Raw genomic sequence first — 27,010 nt, 5'->3', positions numbered from 1 at the left:
CGTTCTGTTGCACCAGCAGGACTCAGACAGGCTCTGTTCATTTATGTTTTATTTCAACTTCATTATGTACATGATACAGTTCAGGTGAAGGATCGACACAACAGAAATGTCACCAGTGACTAAAATATCCTTTTCAACTCGAGACATGTTATCAAGTAAGCTTGATAAAGTATGGTTCAAACATCTGTGTGTAAAATGCTCCTTAAACATACCTGAACAGAAGCAAAATGCACCACTTTTACATCACCGTGTCTCAGACACGACAGTCACACCAAACCTCCCACTCAGACCACGATCAAAGATGTACACATCCTAGAAAGGCATGACAGGACGTCAGCGTTGGTAATCAATCCCAGCCTTACACGCGCACACGCACTCACACAACTACAATATACAGCAAACTGTACATACATGATGTACTCTGTCAGCAAAGGCACAGTGCCATTCCCATTGGTTTTTGCATCATAACATCATCTATCTTTCCACTGCAAAAGAAAAACTACACTTCAAGTTTTTGGCAAGGAAAGTCTAAAATGAAGGAAAAAAAAAGTTTCAAAGTGAAACTATGCCTCGAAATAAATACTGTAAGACGTCGGGCCTTTGAAACATAAAAAAAGCTGCATCTGAGGTTCTTGTAAGACTTTCTATGGAAATAAAATTACACTGTACACGATTATAATTGCAACAGAAGTCAAATCAACTTTTTACACATTCTGCTGCCCTATGTGAATAATACTACATAATAAATACATAGTTTGCATAGTGTAGACAACGAGGTGGAACCACAATGGCACTTGAAATAAATATAAACAAAGTAAGCGAGTGGAGTGACGGCTGTTAAACACAGCTGCTTTACAGGAATGATCCAAATACATCGGCTCAGTCAGTAAAACCTAAAACATGAACCAAAAGAAGTTTCTACAAAGTTCATTTGTAGAAAAAGGCGCAAACTTCCTGTGTTGTTTTCATTTTTATGATTACCAGAAAAATCCCCAAAGCTTCAGCTCGTTTTGGCCAAACGTTACAGTCAGCATTTGTGGATTGCAGGGAACAATTCCAAAAACAACAACAGAAGTCACTCGTTTAGCTTTCATTAGCATTATGGGAATCTGAATCCGACCTTTGGTCATTTTTAGGATGACAGGGTTCAATGGCTTGACTCCAAAGGCTCATCTAGCAGCTTTACGTCGCACAAACATCCCAAACATCGCACTCTTAATAGATGGTCTATTCACACAGGTGTGTGTTAATACGCCCTTACGCTTAAAGCCATGTTACAATGCACAAAAAGCACACTCACAGTACCTTAGACATGAATGCAGCCCATGTCAGTAAAAAAGGCAGTGATACCAATCTGGCTCAGAGTATTTTGGGTCAACATGCTTGTTGGTTTCCAACCATGCCAGTGGCAATGAGACTGCATGAGTTAAAAAATAAGAGCAGGAGATTTAAGTGACACACAAAGGCTTTTGGAGTCTGTTTACATTCAACACAAAGAAAACGAACAGTGTTTCTGGATCGGCGTCCCACAGGAAGCCTTCCAGTCACACAAAGCAGTGCCAGCATTTGGTATCGACTGTGGTGGAAGTGATGCACTTGGCTGAAATTTCACTTGTCTTTTTATAGCTGCTTTCCTTCAGGCGCGCTCTTCACCTGCTCTCAGCTCTAGTGACGAAGGCGATCTGACTCTGTCCTTTAAATATAAAGGACCCAACCCTGTGAAACTATGATCCAATAAATCCACTGACTGACAGCGCGATCCGAAATTTCACAGAGTGACTGTTCAGATAAAATGTCACGATGAGGAAGAAACAAACACTCCTTATTAGAGATCCTTTTCGTAGACTCGCCGTAAACACTACAAGTAACGTTACCCTAGACTCGAAGATAAAAGAGCACCAGTAAATCCTACAGTAATGCCAGTTGAGTACATCTCAATCACCTGAGCCCACTCGTCAGCTGGCGTTTTTCAGCACACGTTCGAACAGAGTTTGTCGAAGAGCACCTCTCTCACACCGCTCTGCTAATTTATAAACTGCTGATTAGCTGTGGCGAGTTACAAAAAAAAAAAAGGCCCAGGCTAAGTCAGGAGGTTTCAGGCGGTTAAGGAGGGGAAGGCGCTGCTGGAAGAGCTGGTGATCGGCGTTGACAGCGTCAGTCAAAGTAAAAAAGAAATCCTACAAGTCTCTTTGAAAGGACAAAAGGAAAAGGAAGGGGCACTCAAAGAGGGCCGGCGTTCGTAGGCGAGCCGAGCGTCATAGGTTCATTCGTAGGTGTTCGGGCCGCTTGGAGTTCATGGGGTACGCCTGCTTCTTGTAGGGCCCTACACTGATGCCTGAAGGGTGCCTGATGGGAAGCGGCGCAGAAGCCTCGGTGAAGCCGCTGCCGCTCGTGTCCATTTGCTCCACTGCTGAAACCTCCATGGGCTGGTCCATCGAGCTGCTGGGTGAAAGCAGAGACGGGCTGCCAGTCATCAAAGGTCCCCGGTGCCAGTTGCCCCCCCCTGCAAACTTCACCGGACTGAGGAAGAAGATGTGACATACTTTGATTAGGCTCAAAGGCTGTTATGTGCACCACACGGCTACAGTCGTGAAAAAGTACACCAAAGCACACCATCACACACCAGGACTTACGAAGAAAACTTGTTTATTTAAATACAACCTGAGAATAAACAACACAACAACAACGTTGCTTCGGTTCAGTAAGACTTCCAGCTCTCTTCAGTCAGAGGTCTGGACTTTGACCGGGTCATTAAACCACATTTAGTGTTTTCTTTTTGAGACATTTGGATGTAGGTTCCCTGATGTGTCCTATGAAAGGACCCATTTAGGCCAAGCTTTAGCTGTCAGATAGAAAGCTGCATATTTGGCTCAAGGATACTTTGGTACACAGGAGTTCCACAGTTGCTGCAAAACGAGCCCAGATCATTATCCCTCTACCACCATGCTCGGCCGGTGGTTTATGGCGTTATTGCCAGACATCTTCATTTTGGAACATTGTTCCAGAGGTTTTGTGGCGTGTACAGATACGACTTTGCAATCTAAGCCGTGCTGCCGTGTTCTTCTTTAGAGAAAAGAGCCTTGTCCTTGCAACCTTTGCCTTTTTCTAATTGTACTATTATGAACTTTCCCTGTCGAGTCTGAGATGTGGCTCTTGGGGAGTGCACGGACTGACGTGGCTTTCCTGGGTACAATGACAGTTGTGCTGAACATTTCCTGCTTGGGAATAATCTTTCCCACAGTAGAACGATTCACTTGAAATTATTTGGAAATGGTCTTGTGACCCTCTCAAAACTCATAAGCAGCAGCAACTGTTCCTCCTTGGCACTGTGTTAACACACACATTAATGCTCAAGACCAGCCAAAACATCTGCCTTTATGGTGGTGCTCAACTGATGCTCAGTCAACTGCATTTGATCAGCAGCATCTGGGTTATTACTGTTTTAATGGGAGCAGTAAGGGAGTACCGTCCACTGATTCTGCATTCTGGCTTCAAATTATTTTGTGTTGTTGTTCATCTGAGGTTGTATACAAATCATTTTAAGGTTGTTTTTTTATTTAATGTTCTTATTCATGAAACCTTGCGTACAAGGGATGCGTACAATTACCCCCAAAACTCCAAAACGCCCCTCACCTTCCCTATCCATGTTTTTATTCAATTCATTTAAGCTTTAATGACTTTATATGCCTTACTGTTAGCCAAGCAAATTTAAGCTATTCACAAGGTCAGCGAGTGAGTCATCAGGATGAAGACTTATTTTGGGAAATTTTTTAAATGACCAGTGAAATCGGACAGATCTGCAGAGAAAAACAACATGCCGTTACCTCACAGGTGTTCTTGGGCTTCCCGGGAACTTTCGCGGCGAGCGGACCTTTGGCTCAAAGGAGAACTTCTCTTTGACGTTTTCAAGCACAGATGGGGCTACATATGTGAAACCCTGGGGAAGGGGTGGAGGACAAAAACAGAAAGAGATCTCAGCCCACTTCAAAGACCATCTTTCCAAAAACAACCCACAGCTGATGATGAGCAATGAAATGCTGAGTAAACCATATCATGCAATGCGGTGGAAAAGTGAGTGAAGCTTCCAGGAAAACCAACAGGATTAAACCAGATGGGACGCATTAACTGGTTCTCGTAAGACCCACTTGTCGAAAAGGGGAACAAAAACAAAACACGAAAAAAAAACCCCAGTATGTCCAGAACTAGCTGCTGTTTGCATGTTTACAGACAACACAGAAACAGTCAGTGCACCGTTTTCTATTAAAAACTCTGCGTAAATTTAGCAACATCAGCTTTGCACCAGATATTTAGCGTTTTCCTACCTCACATCATCTGACCACAAACGATGACCGAACGAAACTCTACAAAACACTGACATGCAGGTTATGAGTCGTCTTTCATAGATCTTACCCTGCAACATTATTATACGCTCACCCACCACTCTGTCAGGTATACCTGTCCCAACTGCTAATTAGTGCACATAACTAATCAGCCAATGGCAGAGCAGTGACTCGCTCATTCACCCTAAACTCATACACATGGTCAAGATGACGTGTGAGGTTCAGAATGGGGCAGAAAGGTGATTTAAGTGACTCTGAATGTGGTTGCCGGTGCCAGATGGGCTGGTCCGAGTATATCTGAGAAACTGCTGATCTGCTGGGATTTTCCCACACCATCATCTCCTGAGTTTACAGAGAGTGGTCCAAAACAGAAAATAATCCAGTAAGCAGCCATTCTCTGCTAATGCCGGAGAAGGCTGGCCAGACTCGACCCAACAGAGCACTTTGGGATGTGTTGAAACGAGAGTCGCATCACGGACGCAGCAGCTGTGTGATGCTATCCTGTCAACGTGGGCCGGCACCTTGTTGAGTTACCAGTCAGTTCAGAAGGTTCACTAACACTTGCAAGGCGTAACTAATGAAGTGGCCAGTGAGTGAGGCACCAGTTACACACCAGGAAGACTTGATTGGCACTTTCACTGAGCATGGAGTCATCGGGGCTGTCCACTGGAGTCTGACTGGTGAACTTGGAATCAAACTGGCTGACATCATCAGCTGATTGCTGTAAAAAAAAAAATACAATAGTAATCAGGTTAGTTAATGACCTTCATGGCCACATTACACAGGACATCTCTGTGTGGAAGACAAACTCACCAGAAATGGTTTAAATGGAGGCTCTACTTTGCGAGCAAGGAGTTCGTCCCAATTTATAAGGCGGAAGAAGGTGTGGGCCTAGGAAACATGACAGCCGTTTTGTGTCTGCGTGGTTTTTTAAAACATATTTTTCAAGCTCCATCTGAAAAGCGATGCCTACCTGGACTTCAGCTGCATCTCCTGGACCGCCCCCGAGTCGCAACGAGGCATTTCTTTTCAGCAACTAGAAAAAACATAAATATTCGTATTTTTGACAGCAGATCAGTGCTTTTTAACGAGACAGGCGTGTGAAGCGTGTGGGGAGGAGCAAGGCTTTAACAGCTCACCTTTTTCAGAAGGTCCCTGGCTTCTTGCGTGAGGTAAGGTGGAAGGCTGAGTTTACATTTTAAGATTTTGTCTATGGTCTTCTTTCGGTTTTCACCGGTGAACGGAGGCTGAGGAACAGCAGCAGATTGGAAACATTAGCTGAGCAGCACGATAAGGACGCTGTGAGTAACGGTTCCGGTTACTTGCATTAGTTACGGCATTAAGACGTTGACTGGTTTGTACTTACTGCTCCTGTCAGCATGTCGTACATGAGCGCTCCCAGACTCCACCAGTCCACAGCACGATTATGTCCACTCCTCATCAGGATCTCTGGAGCCCTGAAGAAGAAGAGGCAGAGGAGAAGGCGTGTCAAACCAGAGGCATGAATGTGCTGATGTGTATGTAAATCATCAGACTGTTTGCCATACATGTACTCGATAGTGCCGCAGAAGGTGTGGGTGACTGTTCCATCATGGATGGACTCTTTGCATAGGCCGAAATCCGTCAGCTTCACGTGTCCTGAAAGGTGGATGCGTACAGAGGACACGTTAGAAGGTTCAAGGTTGTGTTTTAATAGTTGAATGCAAAACAAGCAGAAGATATTTGCAAGAAAATCTCAGTTGGTGAAGGACATGTATCTAGGTCGGACGTTTAGTAAGCAGCTCCTAGTGTTTCAGTACCGTTGTTATTGAGCATGATGTTCTCAGGTTTTAAGTCCCTGTAGATGATGCCTTTTTGGTGCAGGTGACCCAGCGCCATTGAGATCTCGGCCAGGTAGAAACTGTCAACAGAAAAACACAACGCAGGTCCCATATTTAGTCGAATGCATTGACATTTCTATCCATTTTTCCTCGTTACTCTTCTGTTTACGCACATTTTTTGCCCACGTTATGATGTAATGTTTACACTCCTGTGCCTTTCTGCACTCAGTGTCTCTTTCATTATTCTAGGAATACTACTAACCCTTATTGGTTCATGGAGTCTCCATCTACAGACTGTGTTTATAAGACAAAAGGACACATACTGCAAGCATTCAGTCCCTGCTCCAGCTGAACAGTCCTACTGTTCCAGCTCAGTGTCTGAGAAACAGAGTCACCTACGTGCCTCCCTTCACGGAAGTCAGTTCCTCAAACTTTAAACTCCCCCGTGTGCCAATTTCCTCGATGTGATTGTTTTTCCTCGTGATGCTTTTTGGGGCTCCAGTTTAAATACGTCCGTCTGCTCCAATCAGAACACAAGCAGCTACTGTTTGTCTCTTTGTTGTATTCCTAGAAATATTTTGGAGAACCTGTTTTTGACTGAATGTGAATCATAAAGTCACATCACTGGGTGTTAAGATGCCTCTTCTGTGGGTTAACATCCTAAATGCATGGTGCTGATCATGTAATATGCAAACATGCAAGTTAATGTAAAGATGCAACTACTGTATAAAGCAGCAAATCAATCTGTTCAGCAAGCTGGTAGGAAGGACTAATGTGAAACATTACAGTCACAGGAGTTAGTGTGTGGAACAAACAAAACACACAACTTCACACGTCTGGTCAAAATCAACAAATTGTATGAATGTAGATAACGTTCCTCTCAGTGGTGTCACTCAGACGGTCATCTCTGTTTTTGGTGAAAGTGGATATTAATAAGTGCCAACTTCCACCTACTCATGTTTGCGTGCGGTGTGTGCACAACATGTCAGACGTATTTGTTTTTATATGTCACACGTGGTACGTAAGGATTCTTAGGGATGATATTTACATTTGTCCTTGTTTTCATTGGACACTGGCTTTGTTCGTGATAATGAAAGCTTGCAGCTGCGCTTACTGTGAGCGCAGTAAACTGAACTCAACCAAAAAAAGAAGACGATCGAGGTTTTACCAGCAACAGACCAACTCACCATGCTGTGTCCTCCATGAAGATTCCCTCTCTTTCCAGCTGCATGAACAGCTCCCCGCCTAGTTACCACATACGAAAACTCATCGTTCAAATGTATTCACACTGGGAATGAGGAGCTGCACTGATAGAATGACTGGGAATTCCTTCTCACCGCTCAGATACTCGAGGATGAGGTACAACTTTCCCCCCGTCTGGAAGGCATAGATCAGGTCAACAATGAACGGATGTTTAACCTCCTCCAAAATGTTCCTCTCGGCTTTGGTGTGGGCGGTGTCCTTTGCGTTACGCACAATCATGGCCTGGACAGAAAAGCACAGTGCAGGGGTGTGAAACTATTTGGGCAATAAATCTTACCCCATTAGCTGGCATGAAACCTTTAAAACATCAGCTGCAGAGGCAGAGCGGGAACTGGGACGCCAAGATGGTAGCTACAGCTAAGTCTCATTAAGCTAATAAACAGTCATTAAGCGAAACCTCAGGCTTCGGGGAATATGAGCTGGTTTTTCAAGGAGAGCCAGACATGAGCTCTGTGTCGACAGCAGAGAGGAGGCAAGCTGAACAGAAGCAGCAGCTCTGAGGTGTCATGAGAAAAACACCTGGTGCCATTATTTTAGGTTGGTTTGTCCTTCTGGCTTCGTAGCTCAGCGTAAGAGGATATCATATTCAGATCACCTGCTCCGGCTCGTAGCTATTGATACGGAGAACTCGGACATCAACTCTGCAACACCAGACTGATTGTGTATTCAGACACGGGCCAGTTTCTACGAATGAACCCGACTCGAGTACATGCAAGCAGATTTACTCACCTTCTTTAAAACCTTCATAGCAAATATCTTCCCAGAGGTGGCACCCGATACCTTCCGAACCTGGAACACCTGCAAAAATAATTTACATTTGTATAAAGACATTTAAGGAGGAGTGCTACAAGGTTCATCAAATTTTATCTAAAACTAAAGCGCACAAAGAAAGAAATGCATTTCCTGAAAGACGAGCAGCAGTGATCCAAGACAGATTTTTTTAATGTAACATCAAATATGTGCAGCACTCCCTCGCACTCTGGCATGGAACTAAGGTCATAACGCCCATAATGAAACGCTGCTCTCACTCTGCGCAGTGAGAGCAGGTGAACGTAATGCCAACGCTTGCCTCTGGGTCTTACTGACTGTATCTATATGTTAGTTTGAATATCTTGAACTTCGGCTGACAGCTTCCAGAGAGATATAAGATGATTTTATAGCTAACATTATTGCTTAAGCATGTGACTTTTGTAGCTTATTTAAGACTTTTTAATACCACCTTTTCAAAAACTACGATGAATGTACCGTCACTTATCCTTTGGCTGTGGGGTCCAGATATTTTGAATTGGAAAAATTATACATTTGAGACACAAATTCAATCGCTCAGGTATGAATTTGAAAATCATTGTCTTTACTCTTAAAAAATAAGACTAAAATCATCTGTTCTTACTTCGCATAAGGAAAGGCTTGAGTTCTGACCCTCAGTTAAAAATACAGAGAAACTTTTGCCAAATTATGCAACATGACGACGATATCAAAACAGCTGCCAATGTGCTACATTTTTCTTCTTCTTTTTTCTTAATACAATTGTGTTATCTCATAATTCTAAGTAAGTCCCAAGTTACGGAAAATGACTTTGTTGTCATCTCCATCAAAACCACTTCAGACAGAGCAAGTCATGCATCTGCTTGTTAAGTGAAAAATGTTTCCAAAATAACTAATGTGCTCTGTCATTGTCAAGTTTAGCAACGAAACATCAGGGAAGTTCCAGAGCTCTACATCCACAAAAATAAGGCAGAACCTACAATGTGCACTCATCTTTAAAATCTCCATTTGTCCTAAGATTTGATACAAGCAGCTGCAGACGGATTACTTTGATGCTTTATGTCTATGCAAAGAAAGGCTTCTACTTCTTTGCTTCAAGAACTTACAGTAAAGGTGAAACAGGATTTCTTTCTTCCTACCACAGGAAAAATATTGCTAGATATTTGTGGGAATTGGAGGGCTGTTGATAAACAACAATGACACTGTAAACTATTGCCAAATTTCCCATTCCACCCACTGGAATTTCAAGACATCTGCAATGCCTCCCACACATACTGACACCAGGTCCCAGGCTAAGAAATATAAGTTGCATTTTACACGATTTTAAAATCAAAGGGGTTTTTTTTTGTTTTTAAATTAACGCTGCATCAAATGCATGTGAATATGAACATGTAAGTTAAGCCTTTTCAAACCCTAACTTTCAAGTCAAGAGGGGTCAATAAAAGGAGGAGGGAAAACGTGTCAGAGAGAAATGTCGATTTGAGAGTCTTGAGTCCTCACCTTCCCATAGCCACCTTTTCCCAAAACTTTCAGCAGCTCAAAGCATTCGGGCCTGATCTGCTCTGTTCCCTTGTTCACGCTGTTCTCTGAAATTTCAAACTTCTCACAGTCATCCATGTTACTGGCAAAACAAAGCAAAAAAATAAATAAAGAAGATAAGAAAGTAAAGATGAAACACAGGTTCAGAATATTTTGCACAACACTGTTAGCATTTTAGGATGAGTGCCACAAACACTTGAGCACCATGACAACATTGGGTAATGGCTGGACTTTTTCTGATGCTAGTTTTATTTTATTTATTTATTTTTATGTATTTTGTTTGGGGTGGGGGGACTGGCTGAGTGAGATCAGTGCCCACTGCTAAAGCACTTCCACACAAAGATCCCTCAGATATTTCCAAGTGAGAACAAAGAAGCCAAACAGGATTATCACAGATTACATTGATTGTTTTACCTGCTAAATGCTGCTTCACACAGCACCACAGGTCTCCACCTGGATGCATGAATGCCTCTCAAAGCTACCAGGTTTCAGTTCACTTTAATGGGCGACCGAGCATTAGAAAACAAAACAGCCCTGCTACAGAGGGTTGTTATGGTCTGGCACTACATAACTTATGTTAGTTTTCCATTAAGTTTAGTTGCAAATTTCTTATGGCTCAGAAGTACAATCAAGTTCGCTTAAAATTGGTTAGTTCTTTTACCAATTTAAAAACAGCTATGACGGGATTTAGGTTTTTCCCAGATCCTGAAATGTTGACTCCCACGCATCCAATTAAGAAAAAATGGTTTGTTCCCTTTTTCGAAACACAGTGAATCACAACATCGCTTATACTCACAAATCAAAGCTACTGCACTGCTCCATGTACTCACTGAGCTGCCCCTGGAAACAAAAGGGGACACCGGGACACAACATTTAGGCACACAGGAATGCGAGGGAGAACTGTTCTTTACTAGGGAGTCTGAATCAATCGGAGGTACATTACAGACTTTTTCATTTTCTAGCGATATATTTTTATTAGCCTAGTTCACTCAAAGTTAGGACAGCCTCACGGCTAACCAATACAGTTAAGCAGGGACGTGCTGTATGTCTAACACTATCAGTTTTAAACGAAACTGATAACCAGGAACGCAGCGACGACAGCAGACTCGTAGCCTCGCGTTAACGTTACGCCGCGGTGGGAAGGCTAGCAAAAGTGTGATCCTCTTACCTGCAGTGATGCTAACACCGGTAGCATTTCAGCCTGTTGTTGGTCGGCTGGAGTATAATTTATTTGTATTATTATTATTTTCTAAAAAACGGTCAGAAAGGGATACACTACTGATTAAATTAAAGTAGCTAACAAACCGCAGATATAGCATTCATGTGCAGCTAATGTAGCTAGTTACACGGCAATAAGAGCATCCCTCCGAAAATACCGATTAATAGCGTTGCCGCTCATAGCTCCATTATCGGACAACCCCTTACGCCCTAGCTACTACACCGTCAATTGCTATTGTTTAGCTTCCGTTATGCTTTATTTCTAACCTGACATTTTACCTTCTTTTTGATTTCTTTACCCTCTGGCGTTGATATCTTCTCTGCTTGTACACTTTCAACTGAAGAATAACCTTACTTGTACTTGAGGGCTGGCCACCTTAACTTAAGCCATCCATCGTCCAAAACTTTAAGTAAAATCCAGAAAATGTAACTGTAATGTTTAATTTCAGTGTAGCTTACGTTGTATGTGAAAGCACATTAATACGCGGGAAAAGAGTGAAAGATGATGTGTCCGATAATGGATACATGGGCACCGGTGTTAGCAACTTAGGCCTCGGAGCTGCTTAGTTCTAGCTAACTGGCTAACAGCAGGGACATTAGCCTTAGCGTTAGCATCGACTCACCCCATCCTCAAATTCTTCGTCAGAGACATTCTCATCCGGTTGATCCAAATCGATGTCAAAAACCGCGGCCATGGCCGCGACACCTTACTTGGCGTTAAATGACAAAACACAGGCCCGCTCCGTCACCTCATGTGAGAGCCATCACCGTTACAACCGGCTACAGCAGAAAGCATGGGCTCACCAACCAAAACAACACAGGAATCGAACAGCAGCAACAAAAAGAGCCTCTAGCGTCGGCCGGCGGCACTACTCTGCTCAGGCTGGACGAAAACATCAGGAAAGAGTTCCAGTAACGGCAGATCAGGAAAATAAATCCAGTAACTGAAAGAAGGAAAGTGGTCAGATGTGCCAACATAAACAAACAAACACACACTAATAAGAAAAATAAATAAATGAACGAATAAATATAGGTGGATGATTTATTTCCCAGTCTGTGCAAATTACATTTGAATTGTATTTAAAGATTTGCATAAAAACGTATTTATAGTACATGTTTATGAGAGAATGTATTTCATTTCCTGTGTTTGTTTGTTTTTTAAATATAGATGATAGTTTTAGACTTGGGTCAGAAAAAAAATCAGAAATTGTGTCATGTGACACAGTAGTGCTCCATGCCGAACCCAAGTCATAATCTAACACTAACTTTATATATTCATCAAACAAAGGTCAGATGTATAATGTAAGCTCCTCTTTTATTTTAGCCTACTCACAACAGCAGATTGTAAGAATTTGCAGTCCTCGACTTAACAGATCTTCCTTTTGCTGCTTTCCAAACTTGCAGTACAGACAGTCATATTCATCATAATCTGATCATGTAAATGAGTCATGCAGTCCAGTGACACTGGACTTCTCTGAGAAATCAGAAATTGACCAAACATAAAATTCAACCACTAAAACTAGTGGTGGTTGACCACCAGGTGGTGTAGCTCAGCTGGTGACATAGCTCAAGGGGGTAGAGCAGGTCACCGACGGTCTATGGGTCGATCCCTGTGTGCTCCCAGCTCCAGTCTGCCAACTGACCCCAAGCTGCCCTCCAATGCATCCATCAGAGTACGAATGCATGTGAATGTTACACAGAAAGCACTTAAATAGACTGACACAGGAAAAAGGGCTGGAGGTGTGAATGAGTCACACACACACACACATACATATATATATATATATATATATATATATATATATATATACACACACACACACACACACATGTATATAATGCTTTCCAATTTAAAACCACCTTTTGTGTATAACAGTAAATTTGAACGTTCACAGGTAACAGATAAAAATATCATTTAGATTAATGAGTTTGCACAAACTCCTGGATTAACCAATACAGAAATATTTTTAAAAAGTCATTTTATTAATTATTCCTAATTGAGGACAGCTGGGGCATGAAGCATCCATTGGGCTGTGGTTTAATAAACTTGCTCAGCACTGCGTGTTTAGCCTGCACAGGTTTTTGGGCAGGGGTGTGAAGAAGAATAATGATGATGATGATGATGACTTCCATCCAGACGATTCAGTATCATTCTGTCGGACTGACACACTTGTTTTTTACATGAGTCATCATTGCTCGTCTGAGTCAAAATATCTGCTGTTGTAAAGGCTCCAAAGTATAAGACGCTCATGTTCTGCTCTTTGCGACTTCTTCAGGTATTTCACATCAGGGTTTGTATACAATCCCCCCTTTTTTCTTACCAGTAGGTGGCAGCAAGAAAAAGGCAATCCTTTTTTCTTCTCTCCTCATTCATTCATCCTGAAAAATGCCTGTTTATTCATGCTGTATTGCCGCGCTTTCATCCAATCCAAAACCATTACAAAATGCACCAAATGCTAATATATATTTGAATTTCTTTGTATCGTACTGATGAGGAAACATGTTGTGCCGCCTTTGGCTTAGAGCTTCAGGATGTCCTCTAGAATTTGTCTACACTGATTCAGAGATATCAAAGCAGTACAGGTAAGTGTACCTTCCTGTTGTGAGTACACAGACAGGAAACCCTGTGGTGTTTTAGCTCACACAGAGGTAGCACACGAGCATCTGTGCCTGAGGCCGTTTATGGCCATGCTGTCGACGCTATATTGAGAGAAGCTTGCATGCTACCCTGTGATGTCTGCGGTACCTGTAGAAAGAAGCGGAATGAGAACTTGTTGCTATTTCCTCACATTGTATTTAGAAGCCTACTACACTTCTGCTTTTGTCCTTTTGTTGAGAAGTGTCACACTGTTCCATGTCTTCATCGTGAGTCATCATCATGTTGTCCTTGAAAGGATTTTGTTCGTGTGTGTGTGTGTGTGTGTGTGTGTGTCGGGGAAGCGGTTAAAAAAAAGAAATTTAATGTCGACAACATTTTTGGAAGCAAAGGCTAACAGTACGTAGCGGTTTATTCAGCCCTGTCTGATCTGTCACAGTAAATATACAGTAAAATGCATAAATATATGGTGTGTTTATCTTCACCTGTTTCAGTGTCAGCCAGGTATCAAAACTAAAGCTCAATGAATCCATAATGATCAGATTTACTGAGGACCGCACAGATTCACTCTTAAAGAGACAGTTCATCTGTTGTGTTTTCACCCTGGCTATCTATGAAAAATACTTTGGTGTGAACAACCTGGTTTGGGAGATATCAGCTGTAGAGATGTCTTCCTTTTCTGGGATATGACAGAACCACATGAATAGGCAAAGAAAAACCCAAACTTTGTGAGAAGTATTATGTGGGAACTATTTTCTTTCTCCTTTTTACACTGGCCAACCAACAGGTGCCTTCAGCCAGCTGAGAGGAACAATACCAGAGTTTGCACTCTGTTACCCCGTCACAGGTAGATGCACACTTCCTCCTTTGTGGTAATGTGGTTGACAGGTGTAGTTTGGTTTAAAAAAAACAGTTCCTGCCTAAAAGGGCTCAGGAAAAGTTCATTTTTATTAGCAGAAAGAGACACTGCTGCTGAGTTTTGGGTGATTTGAACAGCGTAAGGAAAGCGCCATTTGCTTTTAGTTTAGTCAAGAGAAGTTCTACAACCAGTAGCTCTACAACTGGGAAACCCACACCACAACAGTCTAATAGAATAATTAGCACTACAGGGTAGAGGAAAACATCTGCCTCTTTAATGTATGTTCTGTATCCTGTATTGGCTCATAATTACTTTCCCAGTGTTAAATATGAGGTGAAGACAGGAAAAAGTCGCTCCAGTGTCAAACGGTGCACTTACAGCTTTCTGCACAATAAGAAAGGGAAGACTGAAAGTTATTCAACCCACATGCATCTGCTGTGACAGCAAAACTATTAGGATCACATATCGCAAATTAAACAGTAGATTGTAAAAGTGGATTTTCAACCTATTTCTCTGATAAAGGGCTAAAAATATACACTTTATATCAGTCGGTCACTTTTGCTCAGACAAAGTGAAAGCAGTTAGCATAAATGTGCTCCCTCTTGCAAGACAGTGCGTCTTTGAACGCTTCAACTATGCGTGACCTCCTGCATAGTACAGGAAAAGTGACAATGATTACAGACGAAATTCCCAGCATGTCTTTCACTTTAGGAGCCACAAGGTCAGCCTTCTTTTATTTGCCGGAGCGGTTTGCGGGGTTGAGGAAATGCCCCTCGCAGGGTAGCGTTACTCTGAGCGCTGCCTCAAATCCATCTGATAGTTTGTTTTGCTTTACCCAGTGATCAAAACCAGCTGCACCGGGTAACAAAATAGGATTTCTGTGTGTGTGTTCTCTCTATTGTTTAGCTTTGTTTATGTTTACAAAAGAACAGAAGAGACACTGGTAGAAAGTCACGGCGCTCTGTTGTGGGTCTGCGTGGTGACTTGAGGTCGGGATTGTGTTTGTTCAAAATCACTTAGCATATCAACTGACTGGGTTGTGCTCTCGTGTTTGGACTTTGTCAATATGGAAGGCCATTAATTTAAAAACTGAAGGTTAAAGCTGTCAGCATCTTCATTTTTCTTTTTTTGCTGAATGCATACACCTGTGGTTTACTGAGAAACTCGAGGGGGGCGGGGGCTCTACTCCAGTCTGAATGTGTTTTATGTGAACAATAAACGGCTGTAACACGAGAAAACTGTGTAGTTTTTATGATTCTCGTTTAAATGGCAGGTGTTCCCCTATAACCAGGCAGTAGCCCTGTCATTGACGCCAATTTTTCATATTGTGACTAAGCTGTGTGAAAAGGTGACAGCAAAACCGACACACTGACGCACAAAAGAGGGTGGGGAAGTTTATTTTCCAAAAGAAAGTACAGACTGCAAAGTGAACGTTGAAAAGTCAGCTATCTATGCATCTGCGCACCTGCAGCAAAGCAAAGGGCCACCAGTCACTAGTGTGGGTTCAAGCACGGTGTTTGCGTCAGGTTAGCGCCATCGCTGATGAAAGTCAGAGTCATAGAAGCCAAAAACACCAGTGCAATACTAATTTAACTAACACAGTTGCCCTTTAAAGACTTCTTATTATAATGGCAGGCATTCCCCTATAACTGTATAGTACCTGCGCATAACTGCAATCAAAATGGGGCTTTTTTGTTCCTTCCTTGAAATTAAAATCAAGATAAACAATATTTAAATGTTATTCTGACTTTGTGATTCATCAGGATGAAAATAAACAAAAAAGCAATTTAGAGATGGCTAATTTGAAATATTAGCATTTTTATTATAAACAAATAGGTTTTTATTGCAAATATGGAGGCTTTATGCAAGATTATTTCTACCCTCCCAAAAAAATAAAATCCAACCAAAAATTTGGGATTTTGTAATCAGAAGTGTTTTTCCTAACAATGGGCTCCCACAGACCAAATATTTGGTGGAACATGCAAAAAGTAGTCAGACAATAAATGTTTAATTTCCTTGAAGAAATGTAATTTCCCCCAAGATACTGATTGTATTACAAGATAGACTACAGTCAAACACTGGCATAAGCAAATAATTGAGAACTTCCTGTCAAATTTATTAACTAGACCGCCTAAAGTTAAGCTCCATGGTCCTTGTTCAGAGATAAAGGGGAGTTATAATGATAAATACTGCGGGGCTCAGTGCTGAAACTACGAAGGAACCCAAGAGGAAAGCATCTGGAGGTGAGACTGGCAGACAGGCCACGGAAAGCTATTTTAGTGGAATATCGCTGAGAGATCTACATGAATGTGGGCACACAGCACATTGGAGTGGTGGAGTCTGGCATGTGTGTGTCCGGTTTAGTTTGCTGTGTGTGGTTGATTGCAGCACGGGCACGATTCATATAACCACATCGCATGCGTAAAGAGGCCACATACAGAGAATGAGGGCAAGACTAAAATTAGCTCTGAGCAGAATGGCACAAAAGATGAGAGTTTAGGTTTTAGAGAGTAATATCATGATTTTAATGTCAAAATCTAGGCACCGGGGCTGTGGTGTCACATGTTTTTTATGTTTTTGGCTCCTGACACATCAACAGAAGCTCCTTTTTAAATTGCTAACAGTAGCTAGTGTGTAACATGTTAAACCAATCTTTAGATTTGAACAAAAGCCTCTGACAGAACAGTCTTTCACAGCAGGCGGGCTTTCTGCCTGTAATGCACACAGCAGCCTGCACACAGGCCCTGACAGCAGTGCCATAGTGAGGAGGTAATCCTGCTGACATCCAGGACTGTTGACCTCCTCTGTAGCGCCACCAGTAAAGGTGGTTCTGATAAACCCATCCAGGATCGTTACCTGTCTCCGTTACCGTCCCAGTAAATGAACGTGTCGCCTCACCCTACAGCACTTTCTTCAAAATCAGCTACTGGCGGTTTTTCTGGTTCTTTTCCAGCGTTGCCTAATTTGAAATGAAAAAGGACAGCATGAATGGTATGCTCGGAAGGCACTGTGAGGCATTCCTGTAATATTCCTTAGATGGCATCATGTCATGACAGACACCTGCACGTACGCGTAAAGCTGAGCTTAAGCAGCCCTCGGATCAAACCCCGTGCGGAGGAGAGTCCGTGCCGTCAGATTTCAGGCATTCCAAAGGTTGACTCAGTGATACTCACATCAAAGGGGGTGTGCAGTTTCGAACAGTGTGTGCCGGGCTGTGTGGTACATTTCGGCGATTTTACGCCCATTCTACTCTCAGGCATGCTCTGCCATATTGTGTTTCCTAATCTTAACACGGCGCTCACGTCCGCTTTGTACGTATGCCACACCTGAATGACGCAGTTTCCTTGGCAGAATTCCTGGGACATGAAGGTAGGACAAACTGTGAAAAACGTGACGAGCCATTCATGCAGGTTTACTACGAGTCCTCTCTGTCCTGTTACCACAGTAGGCACATTTGCGAGAGCAGCCTTGGCACAGTGGTACACAAAACCTGATCAGTGACAAATTGCTCTGAAGCTCCTTTAACAGTGTAATAAAAACAAAGTTTATTCTTTACTTTTTACTTGCATATAAGTAGAGAGCGCGCAATGAAATTCACCGATCAATATAAAAGTTCAGATCCTTTTAAAACGTTGCACTGACTTGAAGTCCGTCCTGAGGTTTGAAAGGCTTGAGGAAAAGGCAGGCGGAAGAGCAGAGGATGTGTGTTTCGTCACGGTGGCCACCTGGCGTCAGCCATTAGGCTGTCTGCTCCGTTGGCACTGTGTGGGCAGGAAAAGCAGACGCTTCTGCCAAATTATGCTCTGTTAAAATACCCACACATGATTTAGGTTCAGCTCGGGGCACGGAGATGTGTTTTGTTCCATCTGAGAAACAATACATCATCACGTGGTAATTGTTTGAGCCATTTTATTTAGGTAATTGTAAATCATTAACACCAGGGGCCAGCCAAGCAAGTGTTGATACTTCAGCTGGATGCTCCGCCTCGACCAGTCGAGGCCCATATCTCTCCTCTGAGTGAATTATGAGGAGTCTGAAGCTGCTGATAAGCCCGTTTGATCCTGGCATACCAAAGCACAACAAAGGCCTTTAGAAACGTGTACGGCAGGGTTAAGGAGACGGTGTTGAACTGGTCAGTCCTCGAAATGAATATGCTGGTGCAGTCAGACCACCGAGGCTTCTGAATGCAACAAGTTGGAAAATGAAAAAGTTTGGGTGGTTGCTGTGTGTCTTTTGTTTCTACATTTGCATTTATGTGTGTAAGCAGGCACAAGGTCTCCGAATGAGTCCTGTTGCATTTTGTTTAAATGTAGCTGTATTAATATGTATGCTAATATTTATTTATTTAGTTTAAAACTTCATATATCCAACACCGAACCTGCTTATTATTTACGCTCCGCATAGTAACATTTATATTTTTGTAATCTAATATTGCCAAACATCATCAACATGCTTATCTGTGAGATGTAAAATACTCTGCACTGAATAATAATTTGTCCAAAAAAAAAAAGAAAAAAAGAAAAATCATCTCAATTATTAAAAGTATTAAATTAAAACAGTTAACTATCGAACACAGGATGTCTCCTACTTCCTGGCAGGAAGGGCACGTCTTCTCCAGGTTTAAGTTTGACATCACATTCTGTCTATAAACGGCATATTGTAGCACAGCTGTCGTCCTAAACAGGGCATTATGTCACTAAATCCTTCTCTTGCGATCTGACGATAGGGTTTGGAGCTCGTTCGGCTTTTCCATGTTTTAATGGGGTGACTTTTCTTTGCAAGGCATCTTTGTACCATTTGGTCCGCCTGCTCACTCCACTGTGGTCTGACACGATCCCGTGACCGCTGCTGACAAAAACGAAGGACCTTAATGTGAGTCTGAATTAGAAAAAGAAAGAAAGAAAGAAAAGAAATCCACATTGTCAGCATAATGTAATGAGACAGAATGTGAAAGGAACTAAGTGGATAACCAAATGCAGAGTGGGCTTGCGGGTGGGCGGGTGTTGGATGAAGTCAGTGATATTTCAGCATCCCTGGGTGTTTAGCGTGCTGAAAGGAGGGGCACAAACTGGAGAGCGAGAGACGGCGAGGGGGTGGCGAGCCATAGGCAGGCAGGAGGGTGCTAGAAAGAAGCAGCGCCACCAGATTTAACTGTAATATAGTTTATACAGCATATGGGGAGACCAGCGAGAGGACAAAAGCAGTGTCACTGCTTAACTATCAGTCCCCCAACCTGTTTAGACAGGCACGATTTGCATGTTAGGTTTTCAGCCAGAGCCCAGGGCAAGGGTGGGGTGGGTGGAAATAGTCATCTTCATGGTGCTCTGGGTGTGGCTGCTCTGGGAACGGGACAGGACTCGGCACAGGTCACACGCCTGACCTCAGGACACAAGATCACGCTGTGTTCAAACACACCCACCAACACTGGGTTCTTATTTTTTCATAACCACACAGAAGTCATGTGACATTTCATAAATATTATTTATCGCTTTAAAATCCTGCAGCTGTCTGTTCCAAAGCACAGGGTATAATGTATTTAGTATGCAGTATAGGGTTATGAGTGTTAATAATAATTTAAAACTGATGCAGTATTATTTTACTACTTCATGGAGAGGCTGTTCAGATTGAGTAGACTTCATTTGTGACGAGAGCCCAAACTCAGCAAAAGCTTAGCTTGGAATCTGAAATGGAGAGGATGTCAGTGTAGAGGGCAAATCAGTAATGTGATAACAGTTTGGATCTGAAACATCAGACGTGGAAATCGGAGTTGTGATGGACTCTGTATCCTCCCAGTCCCAGTTTCTTGGCTGACACGTGAGATTCTTCGGAGGCCTGAAGGTAAACGCCAACCTGGGCAGTCGAGACTTATCGAATAATGAACCGAATACAAATCCTCCTTTTAATAGACTTTATTTAGAAAAAGTAGAATAAAAAACAGTGTATACACCTTTGAAATAGCACAGGTACAGACATATTAAACAAGAAATACAGGCACTTACACGTAGAAATATAAACAGAATTTCTAGACAAACATGCACACGCACACGCACACTGTATTTGCCAAAAGGGGGCTCCCTTATGGAACAGGACGTCCTGAATGTGCCAAGAAAAGCACTTTTTAAGCCAGCGAGCCATTCCAGCGTGATTTTGCTTCACCGGGAGTACGTTTGCAGCTTTTGCTCTATTCTCGAAAAAGACGAACCTAAAATAAAATGTGTCTGTGCAGCACAAGCATTCACTGGTCAAGCAATGATTTTCAGCTTTGTGTAATTACCGATGTGTGGCTGTTGGAAAAAACAAAACAAAAAAACACCCCCTCAAAGAGCTGTTCCAATAAAATGCAGCTCGGTACAAAAGAAAAAAGTACATATTGAGCAACAGAAGAAAGTTCTCAGTAAAACAGAACAGGGAAGTGTGAAAGGGAAGGAAAGCTGGGTAAGCACTGCATGTACCATACCTAGCACCGAGTGTCACAATATGATGTGTTGCAATAAGGTGTACGCTGTCTGGATTCTCTGGAAATTCAAGAGGAAAGAGCCAACTCTCACACTCACACAGACGTGCACATAGAAGTACATCGCTGACATCATTACGTGTGCATTTGCAAACATGTGAATTCACAGTTCCTCACACAGACCGACAGAAAAACCCTCACAGACGTCAGCACGGAGGAAATAAATAACAGACCCGTATCGCCGACGTTTCACAAGCGGTTGGGATAAAGGGAAGTGACATCGTGGCACACACCTAAATGGGAACTGATGCTAACTGAAACAATGACAATAACAGAAGGAGGACAAAACAGGATGCTGGTCAGATGAAAGAGCCCGAAATGTCAGACAGCCTACAGACTGTTGTCGCCTTGCAATCTTAACAGCCAACACCAGTCTGATAAGCTATCTGACAGGCCGAGAGTGTGACGGACATGCCTGAGACGTATGCATGTACAGAACGACAACAATGAAAGGGGGGGGGGGAGAAAAAAAAAGGAAAAGAGAAAGAGCCCTAATCCTACTTACCACGACAGGAGAAAGGAGATGTGAATGTTCTGACTGGAGCCGGTGCAGAGCGCAGGGTTCAGCTCGCTCAACAGTGCCCCTCTGTTTCGAATCTACTCGAGTGATTCGTCTCCTGGCTCCGTGACTCGGGCAGTGCAACGAGTTCATTCGAGGGTTCAGCTGAGGTAACGGCACAGACGCTTTTCACTGTGCACTTGAGGGTTTTTTTTCCCCCGCTGCTTGTGCCTGCTCTAGCACCCGCTGCGCTCAGTCCAGCGTAGCACAACAGCGGTACAGAGAAGAAATAGCACATTTCACTGGCAATTACTGAAAAAAGGAAGATACCGCGGACACCGAGAGCCAACTGTCGTTATCCAGGGAGCAAAAAAAGAAAGAAAGAGAAAAATGTGATGGAAGCGCTTTTGCTTTAAGAGCTGCTCGCGTAATATCAAACACGAGCCTGGCGTCCTCGTGCGGGAGAAGAGGGCTTTAAAAAAGAAGACAAAGAAGAACATCTGACATCATAACAGAGATCGTCTCTAAGTGTGAGGGATCGGCGGCTATCGCTCCGACTCCCAGGCTGTGAGTGGAGCGCAGTCTGCTTTAATCCATAAAAGAAAAAAAACAAAAAAGGAGAGCAACAAATGTGGCAGCCATGCCAACACGACCTACTATCTCCGTCTTGCTCTCAGTCTCACACACAGGCACGCGCACAGTTGTAGATCTGATTCAATATACGGCTGCATCTGGTAAAGTAGCCCCGGGCTGAGTCATGCGCTCTCTTCCTGGAAGCAGAACAATAAGGGCAGACAAAGGGACCAGCGGGTGATTCATGGCTGATTTATCATTTCTCTCCAAAAGTACTACAGAGCGCTTTACTGTACACACAAAAGAAGTAGTTGTCTAAAGCACCATTTACAACTGGAACCATCTATTAACATCTCTACTACAATTAACTTGGAGCTCAACAATATTTAGAAATAAGAAGAGTTACCATTGCCTGACACAGAGCTACAGTCCAGCATAAATACAGGATTCCTACGAGGCTGGCAGAGATACACAATAAGTCATTGTTTCTTAACTAAATGAAAAAAACAACAAACTCTGTGCTGGTTTTATAAGATACAATTCCAACGATGCTAGCTTATTCAGATTAGACAAATCCAGTGGAATAAACACCAGTGGAATAAACAGTGCAGCTTAAGGCCTACTGGGGAGAATTATCACGTGGAGCTCCTAAAAGCACCAACATTAATGCAATTTCCACGCGCTCACATGCAGCCCAGCAAACACCTACCAAATGCAAAGCTTTTAAAAACAAGCAAATAGAAGTCCAAGTCGCTAATACCACAAGAGAGAAACCAGATGGGGCTCATATTTCCCTAAATACACAGCGGGGGATCAGCCAGGAGGAAGAGCAGATAGGAGGAAAGGAGTGGTAGCAGCCTGGAGGTGATGGACCGATTTGATCTCGAGCCGGCCTTCACTCCGCCTTGCTCTCCGAATACTTCTCCTGCCGTTTGCGCTTGGCGTAGCTCTGAGCCATGGAGTTGACAATGGAGCAGACAAAGAAGCATACCATGATGACCACAACCTTCTCAAAGAGCCACGACAGCCAGCTCTCCTCCTGCCAGGAACCACAGAGAGAACAGAAGAGAGAGGAGCTCTGTCAGTAAGCTCCAGAACAAGCCCCTCTTTGCCCCACACACTGCTCTCCCTTCTGCTCCTGATGCTGTAGGCTAGGTGGGGATCCAGCTCCATGTGCAGGACAGATAGAGATCAGGGGTAATAAAACACGCGGCAGCCCCCACCGTCCTCCCTCTTAACGCCCCCGCTGACCCCAGCCTGCAGCCTGCCTCCACCAAGCTAAATTGCCTCGTTTCTACCCTGTAACTGCTGAAGGCTCAAGTTACAAGAAAAAAGGAACATTGTTCTAGAAATGCCTTAATCTGTCCTTGTGCAACTCAAAGTCTATCCTTTTCTTCTCCTTCCTAGAATTCAAAGGAAAAATATTTTCACTCAATCACTTGAATCACACAGAACGGGAGAAAAGTGGGAAATAAAGAGCCGGAGGAACAAAGTTTTCAAAGAGAAATAAGCTACAACTGGCTCTTTTTTCCCCCAGATGGGGGTTTTGATGGATTGTCACTAGCGGAGGGGGTGGGCGCCCCGCTCCACAGTCAGTGCCGGGTTCAGGCGGGGCACTGAGTGCAAGTGTTTGTGTGTGACACATAGGGGAGTGACCACGCTCGGACGCACTCTCCCAATTGGTAAGATCGAGCATGAGTCAGCAGTGCTACAGTAGTACACTTCAATACAGCAAGTGAAGCCAGACCCCAAACTGGCCCCTCTCCCCCCTCTTTCTCCTCCCTGAACTCAAGCCCGCCCAGCCCGCCCTAAGCTACTTTGTCATTCTAGCCCTAAACAGGCCCGTGTCATTTCTACAGATTACAATGCACACATAACTTTGGATTATGAAATAATGATTTTTTAAATGAATAAAAAATCAAGTTAAACAGGTGCGCCCATCATAGAAAATGGGTTAGGCATAAGAACGGGATAACAAAGTGGAGGGAAAGGGAACAAAAAAGGTTGGAGAAAGTGGGGTGCGTTCCACTTTTTGTTAGGCTGCAAACATGAATGAATAGAAGCTGGGCACTGAGGCCCCTTGTACTTACAGCTGGGATCCCCTCTCCAGTGAGATGGTGCAGCTTGGCCTTCTGGGCCTCCAAGTACTCCCTGAAGGGCTTCTGCAGTGCCGCACCCAGCAGTGGAACAGCTCTGTTTCCACCAACAGGGGTGTGGGGGTTGGTGGTGTTGGTGGAGGAGGAGGAGGAAAAAGAGTGGGGGGAGGGGGGTGTAGAGAGAGAAAGACAGAGGTAGAGGGTGGAGGGGGATGCATTGGGGAAAGAACAGGGAGGGGGTGGGGTTGCGGGGCACAAATCACATCACATCATTGTTACTCACCAGCCCAAGGGCAGCAACAAAGGGAGGCACGCTGTCCTGTCTCCTGTACAGTGTCGGCCTCGCCTGCTTCCTCTCTCCGAGAAGAGAGAAAGACGGAGAGCAGCGAGTGCGATCCCTTCATTGCTCATCCCCACACACACACACACACACACAGAGAAAAACAGACTACCACAGCTGTAAAAATAAAATAAAACCCCCAAAAAACAGCAGCACTCGGAAACAAACTGAAAATTTTAAAAATCAAAACAAAAGGAAAAAAACAGATTAAAACAGCTGAAGTAAAGTTGGCCGGCTCGCAGTCGGCAGCTGCGGCAGCAGTAGTCACCCACATTCTCCCACTCCGCTGTGTCTCCTCTCACACACACACACTTCCCCTCCTCTTGCTCACACACACACACATCGGTGAACTCGTTCAACTCCCCTGCAGTGCCTCCTCTGCCGCTGCAGCGAGGAGAAATGAATGACTTCTCAGAACTCTCACATTTATCACAGGCGGTTCCTGTAAGAACTGGTTTCAGCCAATTAATGAGGAAGTGAGTCGTACCCACGCTGTGTCATCACTGGCTGAGACCTGGGGGATGGCCCACAGGGGGAGGGAACTCCAGTAAGACGGCCCATATTAGGAAAACCCTTTACAAGGTTTAGCCACCAACTACAAGATACTACTGAACCCCCTTCCCTCTCTCTTTGTCACACACACACACACACACGAACACACACACACACACACACACACACACACACACACACACACACGAACACACACGAAAAGAAAAAAAAGACGTGAGAGACTGCAGAGAATGCCCTAGAATAGCAAATCAGTGGCCCATCCCTTGGCTGGAGTTAGTGATTAATCACTGAACAAATACATACTAAAGACCTTTACTTCTTCTGTTTTGTAGCTACACACCGTCAGCTACATCCTCTGAGCTTTTGTTTCAAAGCATTCCCTCTGCTCCACTTCTGTCTTTTGTTCGTACTGGGAAGGCATCTTCAAAGCTCAGAGACCCATCAAAGATTTTCAGACAGGTTTGCGTGGGCAGTCATGTCACATACGGTTGAGTTTATAGCTGATAACTTTCTCTGAAGGAGGCTTGTCATTTCCGTCCCTCCCTACCTCCACGCACGTACAAACACACACAATCTACACACACCTATCTGCTATCTGAGGGTGAGAAAAAAAGAGAAAAGATTGTGTTAAATGATTGAGTTAACAACGAGGAAGCCTTTTAGTAATGATTAACTTTATAACGGGTAATGGATATCCTACACGTGAATGGTTACAAAGCAGACAGGAAGTCTAACAGATGGATCACGCTTTAAATTACACAACAGAAAATGCAAAGGACACACACTATCAAAAATCTTTTTGGAGGGAAACAAAGCCTCTGCTATTCCCATCCCCCATGTCACAAAATTCCTCTTACATTCTCACTCTCTCTCACACACACACACACACACACACACACACACACACACACACACACACACACACACACACAGAATCTTACCAAACTTATTTAAAATATAAAACCTGGATGAGACGCTGAATCTGAGCACAACAACTAGAGAAAACAGGAGTTAAAAGCAAATAAAAGTAAACACGCAAGAACAAAGGAGGAAAGAAACAGTTTTCAGAAATGGCGGGCGAATCATCTCCTACACGATGAGCAACACTGAGTCATGAGCCAGGGCAAATCCACCAACAAAGAAGCTCAAAGCTTCAGTCTAAAACAAGAATTTAATGCCAGAGTGAGGACGCTCTCTTGGTCTTCCCATTAAATATCAAGTGACTTTGTGTTTTTTGGGGAATATATTTTCACTTTCCGACACAAGGTGCTGAGAAATTGTTGGATTTAAGAATTCCTACTGTAAGTGTGTTTGTAATTTACCTGTGAGTGTGTGTGAGTGTGTGCAACAAGTGTAGAAGATTAATGACTTTCTGATACCTAAAATAAATGAAAGATTTGTGTCACCTGTGCATGAATTATATACATGTTAGCCAAAGTTGTGAAAGTTGCATTTAGAGATGTTTAAATGAGTTAAAGTGGCGAAAAACAGCAAAAGGATTAAATGTGGCAAAGAATGAGCCTGAACAAACTTTAGCAGCAGCTTTGCTGAAATTCTGCGAGCAGTGAAGAGTAAAAGAAAACTCAGAAGCACTGAGGCCTCGAACAATGAGCAAATAATGTAATTAAAAAAAACAAACTACCTAATACACTTTTTTATGAGTCTCAGTTTTACATTAAAAGCTCCTGTCAATTTATTATATCGAGTAGAAAATGCTCATTACAAAACTGTTGGCCATGTCTACATTTTCTGGTCACCTTTATTTAGTAAAAATATTAGTAAAACTGCATGTCAGCAATAATTCATCTCATTAAACTATAAAATACCTCAAGTTGTTGTATTTTATTCAAATAATCAGCTTTAACATGTGAACAATAAAATGACAGATTTGTCCATCAGCTTGTCATCATGTAATGATAAAAACTGGAGCAGAAGTTTTGTGTATTTCACATGAAAATCATCTGTGTGTTCACGTTCAGAGACATCAAACAGCAGTGACACATTTATAAAACGAACAAAACAAAAATGAAACAGAAGACGGCACTTTTGTTACTTTATTCTTCTAAAGAAAAATT

General features: G+C 43.1%; 3 protein-coding genes across 6 annotated transcripts in view; 1 reads left to right on the top strand and 2 right to left on the bottom strand.

Moving 5' to 3' along the window:
- LOC120720571 overlaps positions 1-27,010 on the top strand; it is a 914,567-nt gene that overhangs the window by 770,231 nt on the left and 117,326 nt on the right. The gene's annotated exons all lie outside the window — the stretch shown is intronic.
- rps6kb1a (ribosomal protein S6 kinase b, polypeptide 1a) lies at positions 35-11,833 on the bottom strand. 3 transcript variants are annotated; one of them, XM_040013222.1, is made up of 15 exons: positions 11,569-11,833; positions 10,558-10,567; positions 9,689-9,774; positions 8,153-8,221; positions 7,498-7,645; positions 7,348-7,405; positions 6,140-6,240; positions 5,888-5,978; positions 5,707-5,797; positions 5,480-5,587; positions 5,314-5,376; positions 5,154-5,231; positions 4,954-5,061; positions 3,825-3,937; positions 35-2,520 (listed from the first exon to the last, which is right to left on the bottom strand). In XM_040013222.1, the coding sequence occupies exons 1-15, from the start codon at positions 11,638-11,640 to the stop codon at positions 2,256-2,258; spliced, it is 1,461 nt and encodes a 486-aa protein (XP_039869156.1). In that variant the 5' UTR covers positions 11,641-11,833; the 3' UTR covers positions 35-2,255. The 3 variants fall into 3 exon arrangements, with proteins under 3 accessions (XP_039869156.1, XP_039869139.1, XP_039869147.1); XM_040013205.1 differs by having other exon boundaries at positions 9,689-9,809; positions 10,524-10,567; positions 11,569-11,826; XM_040013213.1 differs by lacking the exon at positions 11,569-11,833 and adding an exon at positions 10,896-10,937 and having other exon boundaries at positions 9,689-9,809; positions 10,524-10,567.
- The window catches only part of LOC120722325 (vacuole membrane protein 1-like), a 62,821-nt gene continuing 56,104 nt past the window's right edge, over positions 20,294-27,010 (bottom strand). The window contains exons 12-13 of one of the 2 annotated variants that reach the window (XM_040013296.1): positions 24,077-24,179; positions 20,294-23,025 (exon numbers count right to left, since the gene is read on the bottom strand). In XM_040013296.1, the coding sequence (XP_039869230.1) occupies positions 22,882-23,025; positions 24,077-24,179 (247 nt within the window). In that variant the 3' untranslated portion in view covers positions 20,294-22,881. Of the gene's footprint in view, positions 23,026-23,809; positions 24,180-27,010 lie in introns of those variants that run through there. The other variant, XM_040013304.1, reaches the window with a different exon arrangement.

This window comes from Simochromis diagramma, unplaced genomic scaffold, assembly GCF_900408965.1.
Source record: "Simochromis diagramma unplaced genomic scaffold, fSimDia1.1 OVJJ01000123.1, whole genome shotgun sequence".
Classification (NCBI taxonomy): domain Eukaryota; kingdom Metazoa; phylum Chordata; class Actinopteri; order Cichliformes; family Cichlidae; genus Simochromis; species Simochromis diagramma.
This window is presented reverse-complemented; position numbering and strand designations above follow the sequence as displayed.

What these genes read in the sequence shown, in the direction of transcription:
- rps6kb1a (XM_040013205.1), bottom strand. Translation starts at nt 11,640, where the DNA reads ATGGCCGCGGTTTTTGACATCGATTTGGATCAACCGGATGAGAATGTC. An exon ending in CAGTGCAGTAGCTTTGATTT is followed by an intron (nt 9,810 to 10,523) that starts GTGAGTATAAGC and finishes TTGTTTTGCCAG; the next exon opens with TAACATGGATGACTGTGAGA. An exon ending in TTCATGGAGGACACAGCATG is followed by an intron (nt 6,241 to 7,347) that starts GTGAGTTGGTCT and finishes TTCTGTTGACAG; the next exon opens with TTTCTACCTGGCCGAGATCT.